This window comes from Tupaia chinensis, unplaced genomic scaffold, assembly GCF_000334495.1.
Source record: "Tupaia chinensis unplaced genomic scaffold, TupChi_1.0 Scaffold143574_1, whole genome shotgun sequence".
NCBI lineage: Eukaryota > Metazoa > Chordata > Mammalia > Scandentia > Tupaiidae > Tupaia > Tupaia belangeri.
In genome coordinates, this window is record NW_006203419.1 from 383236 (window position 1) to 401855 (window position 18620).

General features: G+C 45.1%; 1 protein-coding gene and 1 non-coding gene across 2 annotated transcripts in view; one reads left to right on the top strand and one right to left on the bottom strand.

Annotated features, from left to right (window-relative positions):
• The window catches only part of TGM3 (transglutaminase 3), a 164834-nt gene that overhangs the window by 71007 nt on the left and 75207 nt on the right, over positions 1-18620 (top strand). The window contains exon 2 of the mRNA XM_006163928.3: positions 3161-3349. Coding sequence (XP_006163990.1) covers positions 3295-3349 — 55 coding nt within the window. The 5' untranslated portion in view covers positions 3161-3294. The remainder of the gene's footprint in view (positions 1-3160; positions 3350-18620) is intronic.
• LOC114005226 (U6 spliceosomal RNA) lies at positions 13877-13981 on the bottom strand. Its single transcript, XR_003547101.1, has one exon. It is a non-coding gene; the product is annotated as a U6 spliceosomal RNA (small nuclear RNA).

An 18620-nucleotide genomic window follows, 5' to 3' on the forward strand; every position in this document is an offset into this window, starting at 1 on the left:
ATTTTTCAAGCAGCCCCGGCCAAGATTTGAACCATGTTCAGCCATTGGGGATCTGGCTCCTCGTGTACAGGGGCTTCACTGCTGCTCTACAGAGACCAACCACCGTGTGGCTTCGTGTGAATCACATGGACTTCTTGGATCTCATTTCCTCATCTGTAAAATTAGGGGATTCAATGAAATGGTCACAGAGTTGTCTTTCAGCTGTAAGAACTTCAGGGTCCTTATGAGTGGAATTGATTACTTACCCTACCACACTCCAAGGAAACAGAACCCATTCAGGGCAAGTGAGGAGTAGGGAACGATCTGAAATGAGTGTTGTATGAGGTGAGGCCAATAAGAGAGAGAATGGAGGAGTCCAAGCTCTCTCACTCAATCTCACTACTTATGGCCTCAGTTCAAGTCAAAAGGGACAGAAAGGTGAGGGGTAGAAAGTGAAAGGAGATGGGACCAGGCCATCCTGGGTCTGGAGATGGAGGAGGAGAGCTTAGTCTTGGTATCACAGAGTGGAGATTATGTTCCAGGAGGCAGGAACTCTCCAGCCCCCAAACTGTCAAAGCCTATCTGCACCTTCCCTCCTAAGGATAAGAGAAGAGCTCTTGTTAAGACTTCCTTTTGGTGTGAGGGCATTAGAGCCCCACATGGGGCCTCAGCCGTAAACTGGGATGAGTAACCGCGTGTCTGTCTCATTGCCCTACATGGGAAGGGAAGAAGACCCAAGTCTGTCCTAGTGTTCCTTTGAACAAGTTAATTGCCCTCTCTGAGCTTTAGACTCCCACCTATTAAAAAATAGGCACTGGTGTATGTCACTGTTTTTTAAATCCACTGGGACTGAAACAAATTAAAAGCTTCAATAGTTTCCTCAAGCAGCTGTCACCTCGGCAAGAAACGCTTCATGATTTGTGAGGTCCCTGAGGCATCTCTGAAGACTCCTTCCACCATAGAGTTAAAAAAAATAAAATAAAATCACTAGACTAGGTGAACTTTGACCTCCCTCTCTGCTTTCTGACCTGTTCATTTTCTGGTTATGGTTACGTTTGCTTTCACATTTTCTATCTGCTGCATTTGACCCTGAATACAGATAATACCTAACTTAACAATTGTTGGGATAAGTTTTTGGCTTCACGATGGGGTGGGCTGTCATTTGTTTTGTTTCTTTAAAAACCTGACAATCAGTACCAGCACATGATATAATGGTGATGTTGCTGGACTCCCACTAGCCAACTGTGGTTCGAGTCCCAGTCCCAGTGGCTTAAAACTCATGCCGGGCACGTGTGTGTGTGTGTGTGTGTGTGTACACCCAAGATCCCAGGAGGAGAATGAAAGAGATTGTGGCGTGGTCATCCCCCTGGGGGTGATTTCTCGCTTTCTGTCTCACTGTCTGTCTGGTGAGCCCACACCCTATAACAAAAATCTCTCAAAACAAACAAACAAACAAACAGACAATGGCTTTGGCATAAAATGATAAGAACTGCATTCTGTTTTTCACTTTTAGTACAGTAGTCAATTTTTCCTTTTTTTTTTTTTGGAGAGGTTTTTGCTATAGGGCATGTGCACTCACCAAAAAGACAGAGAGAGACAAAAAGTGAGAAGTCACCCGACAGGGGGTTGACCACGCCACAATCCCTTCTCCTTCATTCTCCTCTCAGAATCTTGGGCACGCATGCATACGCACCCGAGTTTAAGCCTCCAGGTTCGGGACTCGAACCACTGTCGACTATGTGAGAGTCCAGCGACATAGCCATTATGCCAACTGCTGGTCCCAATTTTTTTCCCTTTATTAAGATTTATTATTTACATTTAATTACAATGCATCTTTATGGTTTACGACATGGTTTTTTTTCCCAGCACAAATACAGTGCCTATCAGCCAGGACAAAGACATTATGTACATTACCATTAACAAGTAATTTTTCGTTTTTGTGTCAATTAAACGTGTCATTTGACTTTTTTCCCTGTTCTCTTTCCTCCCCCTATTATCCATACCCTATTACTCCTCCCTTACCATCTCTACAGTAGTCAATAAATGACGTGAAACATTTAACACTTTATTATAAAATAAGCTCTGTGCTCGATGATTTTGCTTAATGGTGGGCTAATATAAGTGCTCTGAACAAGTTTAAGGTAGACTAGACTGGGCCGGCAGTGGCATGGTGGTTAAGGGCACTAGACTCCCACATGGCTGGCGGAGGTTCGAGTCCTGGACCTGGCAACTTGCTTTCTCACTTTCTCTCTCTCTCTCTCTCTCTCTCTCTCTCTCTCTCTTTCTGTCTGTCTCTGGTCAAGTTAAAATAAATAAATAAAGTTCAATAAAAAATAAGTCTTTAAAAAAAAAAGCCAGACTAGAGTAAGCAATGATGCTTGGTAGGTTAGTTGTATCAAATTCATTTTTGGCGTAAGCAAAATTTTCAACTCACGATGAGTTTATTGGGTCATAAGCCCATAGTCAGTCGAGGAGCAACCGTTTCGGTGTTTCTTTAAAAAAGGTGTCATCGTGACTTGACCTCAGGAGGACAGGTTTCATCTTTGTGCATTGCTGGTTTCAGCTCATTCCTCAGTCTCTTTATTGAAGTTTTTATTTTCCTTTCCCCACCCCAATACAAGGCTTTGTTCTTACCATACACACTCATTCATGAGATGCTATGACAAAGTCAGCCATCCCTATCCCTGTTTCTAGGTTTAATGAGTCACAGGAGATTGATGCTGAAAGAAATCTCACACCTGGATGAGACTCGCTGCTACTCTATGCCCCATTCAGAGGTGGAAATCGCTGACTTTATTATTTTGGTTTTGTGGTCTCTTGGAGAAAAGATCTTGTCATGTTGGTTTCACAAGTAACTTGGCAGACCAGTTTTACTCAGATTCTCCAAATGGGAACACAACTGAAATTTGTGGTTCTTCCTTCTCTTTGTTTAACTTACTAGTGAAAATAACAATGACAAGAACACTCAGCTATTCTTTATAGAGTGTAAGAGGCTAGGCATTAGGGTAGATGCACCACGTAGCATCTTTAATCTTCATAACTTTAGGAGATAGATATTATTGCCTCCACTTCATGGATGAATAAGTCTCATGGCGATTATGCTCAGACTTGCTAGAAGCCTAGCCTGGATTCAAACCCGCATTGATTCTAATACTCGTGTTCTTTCTGCTTTCCCATAAAGTATGCCTCTCTAGAGTGCTGAGAAACGATAAGTTTGATAAATAAACGCCAAGAAGAAGAGAGAAGAGAAAAGGCTACTAATAATTACAGCTTTACTTGGAGATCACGTGAGAACAAATTATAAAGTCTAATCTTATGTTCATGGAAAAATCAGCAATCGATACCGGCCCAAACATATTCCCAGGACCTTGTAAGTTTTAAAACTCTCTGAGTCTTGATTTTCTTATCTATAATCAGAGAATCAATACAGTACCCCCTGCAAACAGTAAAGCACCAGTTTACTTAGAAAACACAGTCAGCTTCTTAAATTAAACTCTTAACAATGCTCCTGAAGGAATATAAAGTTGACGAAGCATCATTACAATAGCTAACGTAGATCTACGCAGTATTTCATAGCTTACAAAATTCACTTATATCTATTACCTCACTCAGTCCTCCCGATGGCTTCTTGAGGAAGATGTGGTCAAAGCTAGACCTTTAACTAACAGTAGATCAATGAGTGTTGACTAGACAATTGCTGTGTGCCAGGTTATTCTTGAATTTGGATGGGATACATGGGTGTCTAGAACTGGGATTATATGTGATTTTATTTTATTTTCAAATTTTCCTGCAATAAATATATCATTAGAAAAGATTATCCTCTCTCCCATCCCTGCAAAAAGAGACAAAAACAAAGGGAGGAAAATGTCAGACTAGCGGGCCCGCAGGTGGCGTAGTGTTTATGTCACTGGACTCTCACATGGCCAACCATAGCTTGAGTCTCAGATCCGGTGGCTTCAAACTCATGCTGGGGGCATGTGCATGCATGCCCATAATCCTGAGAGGAGACTGGAGGAGAAAGGATTGCTGTGTGGCCATCCCCCTCGGGAAGTGAGTTCTCACTTTCTCTCTCTCTGACTCTCTAGCAAGCACGCATCTCCTATAGCAAAAAAAAAAAAAAAGAAAAAAGTCAGACTAGGCCCCTTGCAGGAAATCTGAATCTACTGGAAAAGACAGATGTGCACAGCAAGCCCACAGACATTGCAGACCGTGATTAAATTTCATCCAAGTACAAACAAATGAGGCAAATCATTTTGATTCTAGGAGCAGGAGGCCTTTGAATGCTCTGTGAATTAAGAGCAGTACAAATCCTTATCCACACGGAATGGTTTCAAGAGCCCCACACAATGGACAAAAGCTCTGAAATCCTAGCTACTTGAAAAGAATGATTACCATCTCTGCCTATGTTTCCCAGCTGAGCTGGGTGTGTGGGTCATTCTGTTCACTGGGGCAGTGGCATTGTGCCAGGACTGTTCTCTGAACAACCCTGTGAGACCTTGAGTTGACACTGGGATGGCATTTGCTATAGGGCATGTGTGCTTGCTGGAGTGACAAAGACAGAAAGTAAAGAAACACCCTCCGGGGGGCATGGCCATACTGCAACCCCTTCTCCATTCTCCTTTTGCGATTTCAGACATGCACACACATGTGCCCAGTGTGCATTTCAAGCCACTGGGTCTGGGACTCAACCTACAGTTGGCTGCATGGGAGTCCAGCACCTTAACCACTGTGCCGCCTATTGACTTCTAATGCCAAATCCTTCCTTTACCCCTTTTCCCTTCTTATCCAGTGCTGTCATCTTCTTTCTTCTCCCTTCCTATAAAGCTCTTTAATCCCCCTTTTCTTTTTCCATGCTGCTGGGGTCCTCATGACCAGCCCCCATTCCATGGTTTCTTTGGAAGACTCACAAAACTTGGCATACAGTTGTATTGCAGCTGTGACTTATTACAGGGAAAGGATTTTGCTTTGGGTTGGGGGGAGGAAAAACTGCCTGGAGCAAAGTCCAGAAAAAAAAAATCAGCACACGTTTGCAGGAGTCTTCTCTTAGCACAGTCACACAGGGCACACTTAAGTCCTCCAGAGACAAATTGTGATGACAGGTGTGAAATGTTTATTAGAGAAGCTCGCCAGAACCTAAGCCTAAGGTTTTTATCAGAGTCCATCATGCGCACGCCCGCTGCCTAGCACATATCCAAGCTCCAGACTCTCAGAAGGAAAGCAGGTGTCCAGCAGAAGCCACATTATTTGTACAAGTGGGTGAGCCCAGGGAGCCATGCTTGCCATTTAGGGAGTAATTGGGACCCTCCCAGAATCTGTTCCTGAGAGGTAAACCCGTGAGCAGGCCTTTCTAAGAACAGTGGTCCCTGATGTGCTGTGCTCTTTTCTGCACAGTTCATCCCCTCCGCCCTCGGCCAAGGCATCTTTACAGTAAAATTACTATCATTAGGACCCCAGGTGGCGGGGTGAGACTCAGTTAAATCTTTGAGAGGTCTTGTACTTAGTCAGTTAAAACAAAGTCCATCACTGGGACCAGCAGTTAGCGTAATGGCTATGTTGCTGGAGTCCCACGTAGTCGGCCGCGGTTCGAGTCCCAGACCCAGTGGCTTAAACTCACGCCAGGCATGTGTGCATGCATGCCCAAGATTTAGAGAGGAGAATGGAGGAGAAGGGATTGTGGCGTGGTCATCCCCCCTGGAGGGTAATTTTTTCTTCTTCTTTTTTTTTTTCTTTCTTTTTCTTTTTTTTTTTGGAGAGCTTTTTGCTATAGGGTGCATGCACTCGTCAGACAGACAGAGAGAGACAGAGAGATAGAAAGCGAGAAATCACCCCCCAGAGGGGATGGCCATGCCGCAATCCCTTCTCCTCCATTCTCCTCTTGGGATCTTGGGCACACATGCACACACGCCCGGCGTGAGTTTAAGCCACCGGGTCCAGGACTCGAACCACGGTCGACTATGTGGGAGTCCAACGACATGGCCATTACGCTAACTGCTGGTCCCTGGAGGGTGATTTCTTGCTTTCTGTCTCTCCGTCTCTCTCTGTCTATCTGGCAAGTGCATGTGTCCTATAGCAAAAACCTCTCCAAATAAATAAATAAATAAAGTCCATCACCTAGAAAGCCCAGGAGGCTTTCTCCTTGATTTTTTTTTCCTTGGGGGGGAGGAGGTTTTTGCTATAGGGCACGTGCGCTCTCCAGAAAGACAGAGAGAGACAGAGAGACAGAAAGAGAGAAATCACCCTCCAGGGGGGATGACCACGCTGCAATCCCTTCTCCTCCATTCTCCTCTCGGGATCTTGGGCATGCACACACACACACCTGGCATGAGTTTAAGCCACCGAGTCCGGGACTCAAAGCATGGTCTGCTACATGGGAGTCCAGCGACATGGCCATTATGCCAACTGCTGGTCCCGCCTCGATTTTTATGTGAGTCTTTGTTACCTGGCCTGAGGTATAGGTTCAGGCCTGTACAGCACAGTTAGGCAAGGCCAACCCGAAGGTCTTCCAGGGCTAAGGCAGTGTCGGTGCCAGGGCTAAAGCAGAGGGTACACCCATGAGCAATCCCAGAGTGCACACACTGGACCCCTAGAAACAGAGTTGGCAATCACTGGGGTGCCCCACACAGGACACGTATCAGGCATAACAAGCTGACAGAGCCCCAAGGTGGCCTCTGATCGTGGGGCCAGAGGCTTCTGGTTCTGTTCAATTAATTTATCTCAGTCCTCGGTTTCGGAGGGACTGCCTGAGGCCGTCAGTTACCAACAGTTTGCTTGTTTCTGACACAGTTCAGCTCCCTCGCAAGTGTGGACGACATCTGGAGCTGCTCCGTGTGGAGGTGTTGGCGCCAGGCCACCCTGCTGTCTGGTAGTCTGTGCTGCAGGTGTGATCACAGTCTCCTTAGTCCATCAGAACTCAGAGCACTTCCAGCAGCTTGGAAGGGCAGCTAGGGGTGTGGGGAGAAAGGTTTCCCGGAGCAGTTCAGAAAGACACAAACCATTAATGCCCGTACTGCTCCCTGAACTTCCTGGGTACTGGGTTTTTGGTTTTCTCTGTTATTTCAAAATCAGTATGCTTCGCTCAGTAATCATAACTGTACACCTTAAAAATTGTCCCCTACTCGAGGGCTACTTGGTATGGTGGTTAAGGAGCTGGACTCCCACATGGCCAACCACCTTCACGTTCCAGACCTGGAGGCTTGAAAATCGTGGTGTGTGTGTGTGTGTGTGTGTGTGTGTGTGTGCATGCCCAAAATCCTGAAAGGAGAATAGAAGAAAAAGGGATTGCAACATGGCCATCCTCCCCAAAGGTGATTTCTCCCTTTTCCTCTCTCTGTCCCTCTCAAGTAAGCACACACGTCCTATGGCTAAAAACTGAAAAAAAAAAAAAAAATCTGTCATTCAAGTCCTTTGCTTGGGAGGGATATATATATATATATATATGAAAGGCAAAAGCATTTTCACAGAAAAACATTTTAATATTACTTACTGAGAAATAGACATCGTGGGACCAGCAGATGGCATTATGTTTACGTCACTGGACTTCCATGTAGTCACCTGTGGTTCAAGTCCTGGACCTAGCAGCTTGAAACTCATTGTGCGTGCATGCCCAAGATCCTGAGAGGAGAAAGGAAGAGAAGGGATTGCAGCATGGTCATCCCCCCCACCACTCACCAGGGGGTGATTTCTTGTTTTCTGTCTCTCTGGTGAGCACATGTTCCCTATAGCAAAAATCTATCTAAAAAAAAAAATTTTTTTTAAGGGATATACATCATGTTTAGGAACTGGTCAGGATAAAATCTTGAATTTTCAAAAATTTTCAAAATGGTGGGGTGGTCTGGACAGTGGTGCCACAGTAACATGATTCTCGGAAAGGCTGAGTGGGAAGGTTCTGGGTTAGCATCCAGAGACCTCCCTGCACATGCCGGGCGTGTGTGTGCCCATGATCCACGGCTGGCTGAGGTAGAGGATGCATCAAGACCCCACTAGCGATGCCTGTCTCGTTCTCCATTCTTCTCACTCAAAGATGAAAGAGAGAAACTATTTTTTTTTTCCCAAAAATGAGCTTACCTAATCTCCCATTGCTTTTATCCTGACCAGCCTAGAAAAAAAAAAATCAGTCACTCACTGGGCATGGTTATGTTTAATAACTAAACTGCCTCACAAAAGTGTGTGTCCCAGGAGAAGGAAGAGGAGTTAGGCTATCAGTGCCTTGTCACAAACAGCAACTGATCTGGGAAGTTGAGCACAGCCATTGCCAGCAATGAGACATCTCCAAGAGGGTGTCGAGAGTCACTCGTCAAGACTGGGCAAAGGGGGTCTCAGTCCTTATGATGTGCTCTCTCCCATGTAGCTTTCAGTGGTAATCTCAAGTTAGAATTCAAGGCAGGTTATAAAAGAGAGACATTGTATGTCTCCACGTAATATATACTGACTGTCCGCACTCTATGGCAGAAACGGAAAGATTAGAAGATATAGAAGCATGGAAAATGGCTATGGATACTAGAAACAGTATGGGAAGTGGGTTGGAAGATGAGAGAGAGTAAGAGGAAAGGAATCAAGAAAAAAAATAGCGAAACAAGACATTAAAGGGACACAGAAATGGAGGATTGTCTGTTGATAACATGCATGATATCTTCAACTGGAATGGTGTGAACTATATTCATCTTGGGTAAATTCATTTTACAAGCTGTAGTGATGTACAGTGATTGAAAGTATAAAATAAATTAAAATAATAATTAAAAAAAAGAATACCATCAGTCCCTGTTCAGAGGTATTGAGTCTATCAGCAGGTCAATTTCAGGAGGTCCAATCCCTTTCCTGTGGACATTGACTTGACTCAGTTGGGTCACCCAGAACCCGTAATGTTCTCTCAGCTGAGTTAAGGCCCCGGTGGTGTCCTTTATCTAGAATGTTCCAAGCTGAAGTGCTGTACGTGGAGCCTGTGCCTGCTCTCAGTTCAGCACAGCTGGCGCTGAAGCTGAGGCTGAAACAGCCCGTGGCAGACAGTGGCAAGTTTCAGTTCCAAGTCAGGTCCGGGCAGCGAGGATCAGTGAATTCAGGCTAAAGGCATTTATTTGACAACAGAAAAGACAAAGGCTGGAAGGCCAAATGGCTGTGTGCCAAGTCCTTGTGATAAGCACAGATTTTCTTAGCTCGTTGTGTCTTATCGTTCTTAGAGTCAAGTTGACCCACTCAAAAATATGTGCAGAAAGTCAGAAAATAATCACCCTGTAAGGGACAGATTTCATAAGATCTCAGATGATTTACAAGAGGCCATTGGCAACTGAAAGCTGTTCTTTTATTTTTTTTAATTCCTAAAGAATGTTCTCATCTGCCAATTGACTCACTTTTCATGTCAAATGCCTTGTTTTTTTTTTGTTTATTTGTAAGTATGTATGCTTGCCAGAGAGAGACAGAGATAGACACAGAGAGAAAAAGTGAGAAAGCACCCTTCCCAGGGGGGTGGGGGGTGGGATGGCCACACTGCAGTCCCATCTCCTCCATTCTCCGCTCAAGATTTTGGGCATGCATGCACACACACCTGACATGTTTTCAAGCCACCAGGTCTGGGACTTGAACTGCAGATTCAGTCATATGGGATCCAGCTGCCTTAACTTTCATGCCACCTACTGGCCCTATGACAATTGCCTTTTACCAGAAGCTCCATAAAGGTAAAAATCACCCTGGAGACTTATTGTTTTTAATACTAAAGAGTTTAAACTCTAATTTACTTATCACTGGCAAAAAGCAAGGAAGTTGTGGCCCTCTAATACAGTTGTGTGTGTGTGTGTGTGTGTGTGTGTGTGCGCGCGCGCGCACATGCACACACATGTGTGCCCGTGCAGCCTTCCCTGATTGGGATGATCACCACAGCATTTATGAATTTATGCAAAGCCTAAAACACTTTGATCGGGTTCTACCACACATCCAGATGCAGCAGCCACAAAATACAGAGCCATGTAACTACAAAAACACTTTTTTCTCCTTGTGAATTTAGACAAAGTGCTAGTAGTAAGTTCGGCATTTACATTATCATTACAGCTGCCAGAAGAGCTTGGCCGAGATGCAACAGGTGCGGGGTGTGGGGTTTAGGGGGTTGTGCATATGAAGAAATTGCTACACTGTCACACATCCCACCGCCACCACCACCACCACCACTTTTTTTCTCTCTCTGGTTTATCCTAATGTTTTGCTCCTGGAATATTTTCCTCCCACTTGGAAGGAAAAGGAACACTTTTTAAATCTGTGTGTGTGTGTGTGTGTGTGTGTGTGTGTGTGCGCGCTGGAGGGTATGTATGGTAGCCAGAGGGAGACAGAGAGAAAGAGAAGGCAAGAAAGCATCCCCCCATGGGGGATGGTCATGCCTCAATCCCTTCTGCATTTCTCACTTCTGGATTATGGGCATGTATGTACACATGCTCGGTGTGTTTTTCAAGCTGCCAGATCCAGGACTTGAACCACACAGTCAGCCTCGTGGGATCCAGCTGCCTTGACCACCATGCCACTGCCGCCCCCACAGCACATACAGCTGATCCAGAGCTCACCTTTGGGAATGATTGGGCCCTTTTTCCTCCCACTTAGATGAGATAACAAAACCAAAGGCATCGAGCAGCCTGGGCTTTGTTTCCCCTCGCTTTAGCCAGCACTGCCCAAAGCAGCCAGGGATTCAGCCAGCCAATCCCTGTGGCATGGGAGCTATCACTTTTGAAGTCCATGGGTGACTTTTTACCTCTCGCAGCGGACAGCAGCTCGGCTGCTGTTCCCACCCCCATGTCTGCATGGCCATCCTGCACCATCTCCTCCTGCCCCTCATCTTTGTCCCACACAGCACTTTCAGGGTCCTTCGGGTGAAGCCCACTTCCAGAGCTCTGTGTACGGGTCTCCCCCGACCACCCCAAGCTCCATGGTTCACTGGGAGGCCTCATCATAAGTCATCCTACAGCAATGCCTCATTACAGAGAAGACGCAAGGCAAAATCAGGCAGGGGAAAAGGTGCTTGGGGCCAGAGCAGGAGAAAAGCAGGTGCAGCCCTCCAGGAGTCTTCTCCAAGGGGACTCACGTAGGAACACGCTTAGTTCCTCCAGCAGCAGATTGTGACAACGTGTGTGAAGTGTTGTTTACCAAAGAAGCTCTCCAGAGCCTGGGGGTTCCAGGTTTGAATTGGGGTCCATTGCCTAAGCACCCACTGCCTAACACATACCAAAATTCCAGACTGCCAGAAGGAACGTAGGTGTTCAACATAAACACATTATTGGCACAAACAGGTGAGCACAAAACCAGTCATTGGTTAGAGAATGGTGGGAGCCCTTCATTCCCAAATGCCAATTAAGAGTCAAACTTGTGGGACCAGCAGTTAGTAATGGCTAGGTCGCTGGACTCCCATGTAGTAGACCACAGTTCGAGTCTCAGACCTGCTGGGGGCGGGAGCGTGTGTGCCCAAGATCCCAAGCGGAGAATGGAGGAGAAGGGATTGCGGTGTGGCCATCCCCTCTGGGGGGTGACTTCTCGCTTTCTGTCTTTCTGTCTTTCTGTCTCTCTCTGTCTTTCTGGCAAGCGCACGTGCCCTATAGTAAAAACCTCTCCAAAAAAAAAAGAGTCAAACTTGTGAGCAGGTCTTCCTAAGAACAGGCAGTCTCAGGCCCCCTGCACTAAGTCTTCCCTCTGTAGACTCTTGAAAAGAAGAAAAAGAATGGGAATATGGAGAGGATTAAAGGCTGAACTAATACGAGAATCTAGTAAGGCAGAAAAGGAAAAAAGAAAATGTTAAGTTTGAAGATAGAAAAATGGTAGAGAAAACAGTGTCATGGAACATCATCAGTACAAATGAACACATGAAGTCATAAAACGTTCTTAACGTGAATTTCGATGAGATCGCGAAAGGCCCAGACTCTGGATGAAGGACCATCCCACTGACTTCTTCAGCAAATCCTGTATTTCACTTTTTGAAGTAGCAGACTGTTCATTCAAATGGACACTTTCTTAGACACTTTCAAGTCAAGTTTGTTTTTTTTTTTAGATTTTTGCTATAGGACATGTGTGCTCACCAGAGAGACAGACAGACTGAAAGTGAGAAATCACCCCCTCACGCCGGGGTGGGAGAGAATGGCCAAGCTACAATCTCTTCTCCATTCTCCTTTAAAATTTTTGAGCACACATATACAAGCGCCCAGCATGAGTTTCAAGCCACCAGGTCTGGGACTCAAACCGTGGCTGACCACGTGGGAGTCCAGCATCCCAACCACTATGCCACCTGTTGGCCTCTACAGTCTGAAATCAAGACACAAAAATAGAGCTACAGTGGGTGAAATGCAGATGGAGTTATCATCTTGCTCCCTTACACGTGTCTCTTCTGTGAGCAAGAGAGAAACAGCATCTCCCCACAAGGTCCTGATGCCTCAGCCAGCCCCACACCATGGGCATGCACATGTCTGGCCTAGCTGGGGAGAGGAGGTCTCCAGTTGCAAACCTGGAACCTTCCCATGTGGATCTGCCTCGCAGAGGGTTACATTTTACTGCTGTCCCACTATCTGGCCCCCTGTTCTTGAATGTCTTATGAATGAAATCCTGTGGCATATTCTCTTTTTGTTCAGTATGATACATGGGAGATCCAACCAGGATATTGTGTAAGTTTGTCCATTCTCATTGTTGAGTGGCGTTCTAGCTGTGTGAATAAACAGTAGTGTTGGTCTATTCTGCAGTTGGTAAAAATGTGAGTTGTTTCTGGCCTTTGGAGATCATGGAGAATATTGCTCTGAACATTCTTATACCTGTCTTTAAGTGAACGTAGTGGTGTGGTTCTGTTGGGCATACACCTGGGAGTGGACTAACTGAGTCAGAAAGATAGACCTATGTTCATTTTACCAGATGCTGCTTTTCCAAACATTTTTCCAAAGTAATTATTCTTTTCACACACCCGTGAGCAATGTATGAGAGTTTCAGTTGCCCCATCTCCTTGTTAACATTTGCTATTATCCTTTTCATTTTAGCCATTCTGGTGGATAAGTGTGGTATTACATTGTGGTTTTAGTTTTCATTTCCTGGTGACTAATGATCTTGAGTGCCTTTTTATATGCTTACTTGTCATTTGGATATCCTCTTTTATGAAGGGATTGTTCAAGTCTTTTTTTCCATTTTTCTGTTGGAAACATCTGCCCTTTTGATCTGCTTTTGAAATAGTAACTTTCCCAACATGATAATGTAGCAGTGATTTGGTCTTTGCTTTGCTTGTCTTTTTTTTTTTTTTTAAGATTTATTTATTTATTTGTTTAGTTCCATTTGTTATTCTTATTTTTTTAATTTGACCAGAGAGAGAGAGAGAAAGCCAGAAAACAAGCTGCCAGGTCCAGGACTTGAACTGCAGTCAGCCATGTGGGAATCCAACACTTTTAACCACCATGCCACTTGCTGGCCTCGTCTATTTATTTGTTTGTTTGTTTGTTTTTCTTTTTCATTCACGTTAGAGCACATGTGTGTGCGTTTGAGAGTGAGAAAGAGAGAAATGATTCCCTTCATCCAGTGCTTCAGCCTATCAGCTCTTGAGCTCCCATGTGGGTGCCTAGCATGTCTCAGGCCTACCAGACTGGGGACTCAAACCATGGTCACCACATGCAATCCAGCTTCTTTTTATTTTTGTTTTTAATGATTAGAGGGCACATGTACTCACTAGAGAGAGAAAGCACTCCTGAATGGAGTGCTTCTCCGCCATTTCTCCTTCCTTTCAGGATTTAGGGCATGTAGGTGCATGCACCTGGTATGTTTTTCAAGTAGTGAGGGCCAGGATTTGAACAGTAGTCAGCTACATGGGATCTGACTCCCTAAGCACAGTCTATGCTGTGGGGCCAGCCCTGCAGTAGTGATCTGTGTACCAAACTGTTTCAGGTGCAATGCCACAATTTTGATTTTTTGAGTGGAATGCTTTACAAATTTGCATGTCATCCTTATGCAGGGGCCATGATAATCGTCTCCGTGTCATTCCAATTTTTTAAAAATACATGTTCCTGAGGTGAGCAGTACATCTTTCTCTCTTTTTTATTTCAGAAAAGTGTGTTAGAACTTTGTAAGATGATCCTAGAAGGAACTTCAGAGAGTTGTAAACACCCTAGATATAAATTCTACTTAAGATACTTTGCAGTGCACGTGCTGCGTTTCCAGCCTTGTATTGGGTTCCTGCCTCTAATGAAGACAAAAAATAGGGAAGGAGGAACCAGGCACACAACTGAGTTAGATCGCATAAACCAAGAGGGAGACACTGAAGCCCAGAGAGGTAAGATTCCACAGCCATAGCAGAACCTTTTACTAAAGCATACAAAACAGCAGCAGAGACTAGGAACCCAGACTACCAGAACCCAGAGAGTTTTCCCAAGTCAGGCTAACCCAGCCTTACTCAGCAGAGACCAGAAAGTCTGCTCTCAAATTCGATGCTTCCTTCAGGGTCTAAATCAGATGTGGTATCTTGTGAAAACTTGCTGATCTTTCCAGCCAGAATCAATCTTTTCTCATTGTCTGTGTCCTGGTTTGGATTGTAGCATTTACCCAATTCTCTCTTGGACTGTCTGTACACTTCTTGTCTCTGTGCTACATGGCAAATTCCTGGAAAGGCAGACTTAACTTGTTTTTGTTGAGTATGGTGGGACTAAAGCTTACCTAAATTAGTCGCGTGCTATGAGTTCAAACTGAATCACTTTACCTCCAAGGGGACAGGACTTCAGGCATTGGGTGTTCCGTGAAGTGATTCATAGTCGTAGTCATATTGATGTACTAGGTGTCTTTGTTTTGGACTAATGGCTCTTGCACTTATTTTTAAAGAATTATTCTATTTAACTTTATTTATTATTATCATTATTTTCCAGTTTGATCAAACACACACACACACACACACACACACACACACAGAGAGAGAGAGAGAGAGAAAGCCAGTAGGTCCAAAACTTGAACCGTGGTAAGCCATGTGGGAGTCCAGTGCTTTTAACCACCTTGCCACCTGCTGGCTCCAGCTTCCGCACTTTTAAGAATGGGATTATAAGCCCCAAGAGTCCTTGTAGATGGAGAAAGAGACCTTAGAATGGACATTCCACAGGTGTGGGAGCAGCTCTGCAGTTCCTGCCATGCCTGGAGTTGGTAGGTAACCTTGTCCCTGCCTCTGTATCACTTTGTGGTTTAGCATAGACACAAGACCAGCCTCGGGGGCACCACTGTAAATGGTAAATCCCAGAACTCTTGAATTGAGCTAAGAGGGATGAATGAAGATCCACTGGAGAGTGGGTATGCCATGGTCTAGGGAGGTCGAGGTCTTCTTTTGCCTCCTTTTTCTTTCCTGTGTCTTGCCCAAGGGCTCCAGTTCACAGCTGACAGCCACAGCAGCACGACAGTAACTGCAAAGGGTGTGTGCATGCGTCTGTCTTCAGCTTTCCTTGCAGTCTGTCCTGCCCTGCCCTCTGCTCCTGGCATACAGGGTGACTGCATAGCAGTGAAGCACAGGGTGTGGGGGGAAATGTGTCCTGTCATCACGCAGGAAGGGCTGAGACTTGGAACAAAGAGACACCTGGAGTCCCCAAGGCTGCCATGTGTTAAGAGCCAGGAGTTGTACATTATATACCCATTAAGGGAGCAGTCCTGACCTCAGAAGGAATTTCTTTGGACTTTAGAGTAAAGGTGGAATAAAATCTTTCTGGAGCTTGGGCTTCTACAGTGGTTAGTATAGATTTGAGCCTTCGCAGCTTATTAAAAGGCAATGTAAAGAATTCTGCACCCAGTCCCCTGGCACAGAAAGCTATGCTGTATCTCAAAAGGTAGCCTGGGTCAGTAGGAGAAGCACTAACCTGCATAAGATGTCCTGGGTTCAAGTCCTGGTCCTGCCATATCACACCCTGTCTCTGGGCCTTCGTTTCCCGGTCTGAGAATGAGGGAGTTGAGTCAAATGACCTCTAACCACCATGTTAGTATCAATAGCTAAGAGTCTTCAAGGACTATGCTTAAATGTGTAGGGCTAGAGACTAGAGGCACTCTGGAAGCCATTAAGTTCACTTTCTCAATGATGAGCTATGCTCTAAAGTGGTCCAGTCATGTCCTGTGTAAGTTGGGGCAGGCACAGGCCCCACGACACATTGATCACATCAGAGTTTCCGGAGTGCACCACAGAGGAGTGATTTCGGAGTGGAGGAAGGATTGAGATCCACTGCCTCAGAGGATGCTGGGAGATCACTGGGGTGTGTGTTATCCATGGGAAGCCAGCAGGAAGAACTGGTGGCCTCCTCCCCAGAAGAGGAGTCAGCCCAGCAAGAGTCAGGCATTCCAGAGCAGGGAGGGAAGGAAACACTTGGCTGAGAGCTAATCCTAACTTGGTCCCTAAAATGTGTCCCTGGTGTCAACAGGAAATGAAGCGAGAGTCCAGGACAGCTCCTCTCCTCAGTCCCTTCAGAGCAGCTTCTCATCTCTCGGCTCCTCAGATCCTCAGCGTGGGCACCAGGGTGCTCACAGGCCAGGGGCGCAAGTCCTGTGAGAGCAGATGGCAGAAAATGTTCTGGGTTTTTCCAAGCAAGGCAGGATTATGCCAAGACGGGGAAGACTTTGTGAAAGCAGAAGTGCTTTATGAAATACAAGCTCTTCAGAATGCCTTAAATGTCCTCCATGTCTGTCAGCAAACAGGTACGGGATGGCCACCCTCCATCAGGCACCACACCCTGATGGAAACAGGAGAGATGCAGACTTTTCCATTTAGCCTCTAGATCAGAGACCACAGACAAGCAAGCATGCAATCACACTGTAATGGGAGAACCTCTGGGAGAATGGAGGAGGGCCATCAGTGTTCAGGCCAGGCAGTCCGGGAAGGCTTCCTGGGGGCAGTCTGGGAAGGCTTCCTGGGGGAGATGGCACTTGAACTGAGTTACGGAAGGACAAGTTTGAGCTCTCTAAGTATTATAGAAAGATGTGTGTGGATGTGTAAGGAGGGAGGTAGTAATGCCATTACAGTGTTTTAGATGGTCCAAACCTTTTTTTTTTAGTTTATTTTTTCCATGAGTGAGAGAGAGAAAAGAAGAGAGAGAGAGAACCCCCTTCCCTCAACAGGGTCTTGATGCTGTAATTCACCCCCAACCTCAGCCGGCCTCTGATCATGGGTATAAGCTTGCTTAGTGTAGTTAGGGAGGTCTCTACCTGTGAATCTGGACCCTTCCCCTCACTGACTGTCACGTTTTACTGTTGCATCATTGTTCAGCCCTCCCAGCCTTTAGAGAGTCATGGGTTGATATTTTCCTTTGAACGTCTTTGACGTTCAAGAAATTAAGAGGAAAAAAAAAAAAAAAAAGCCCCATCCTTATGATGGGAGAATCAAAGGCCCTCATTTGATGCACGCAGCGGTTGTTGGAAGAATTTTCTCTATCCATTGCATCCCTCAGTCTCTAGTAACTTAGGAAATACTGGACAGAGTATTTTCCGCATTTTATGGAAGAGGAAGTAGAGGCTTAAAAGAGACTGACTTCTCTGTGGACACCCACGTACTTAATAGCCAAACAAGGACTCAGCATCTTAACTATCTGGATTATGGTGAGGGATAGATTAATTAATAGTCTTTAAAAAGTAGGGCTTTCTTTTACCACCCTTGTCTGCTGCATACAGACTTAAGGGAGGGATTATTATCATTATTATGAACCCCTCCCACTCCGTTTAATCCCATTTGATTGGCTAACGTAACCCAGAAATATTAACGACAATAAGATTGTTTTAGCTATGGATAATTATAATCATACCATCTTAGTAAGCTTCGCCTAATGACCATCTGACTCTAACTCAGAAGATGTCACAGCAAACCTACTGATGTCCAGGGCTTTCACAGTTAGACTTTTTCAGTTAGATTTAAAGTAGTGGCCCAGAAATACAGATAGCAAATTTTGCTAGAGCTCCCTAAACTCTCCAGGCAGTACTAGTAGGTTCTTATGAATGCAGTAGCACCCAGGTATAAAGGTATGGGTGTTTAAGATAATTTATTCCCAATGAATTGGAGTCAAATGTGGAAGCTTTTGAAGAATATATTCTAACTCAGAATACTGTTTTGTGAGTTGGCCTTTACAAAAATGTAATAGTTCCTGGGGCCAGCAGGTGGTGTGGTAGGTAAGGTGCTGGACTCACACATGGCCAAACATGATTCGAGTCCAGGACATGGAGGCTTGCTTTCTCACTTTCCCTTTCTCTCTCTCTAGTCAAATATTTTTTTAAATAATAAATAAAATAAAATCATTCTTTTTAGAAAATGTACTAGTTCTCAAATGCCTGGTGCCTAAAGGAGCGGTCACTCTAGTACAAGGAGAATTATGACTGCGCCTTTTAGATAAAGAAAACCGCCAGTGGCGTTCTGGAGTCACTAGGATTTCCTAAGGGCCTATATTGTTTTCTTTCCCTTTGCAGACCTTGTCTTTCATTTCCAAACCAACCTTGTAAATTTGGTTCTTATCAAGTGACAACGAAGTTCCCTGAACCTGAGTCAATGCACAATGTCTCGGCCCATGTCCTCTTTGGCGGATCTTGTGCCAAATAGCCCATGCCATCTCAGGGACTGGGTAGGCCTGGGAACATCAAGGTTAAAAACCCTTGCCCTGACTTTTGGCTGGAACTGCCATCTTCCAGTAATTAACCAAAATGACGAACACAAA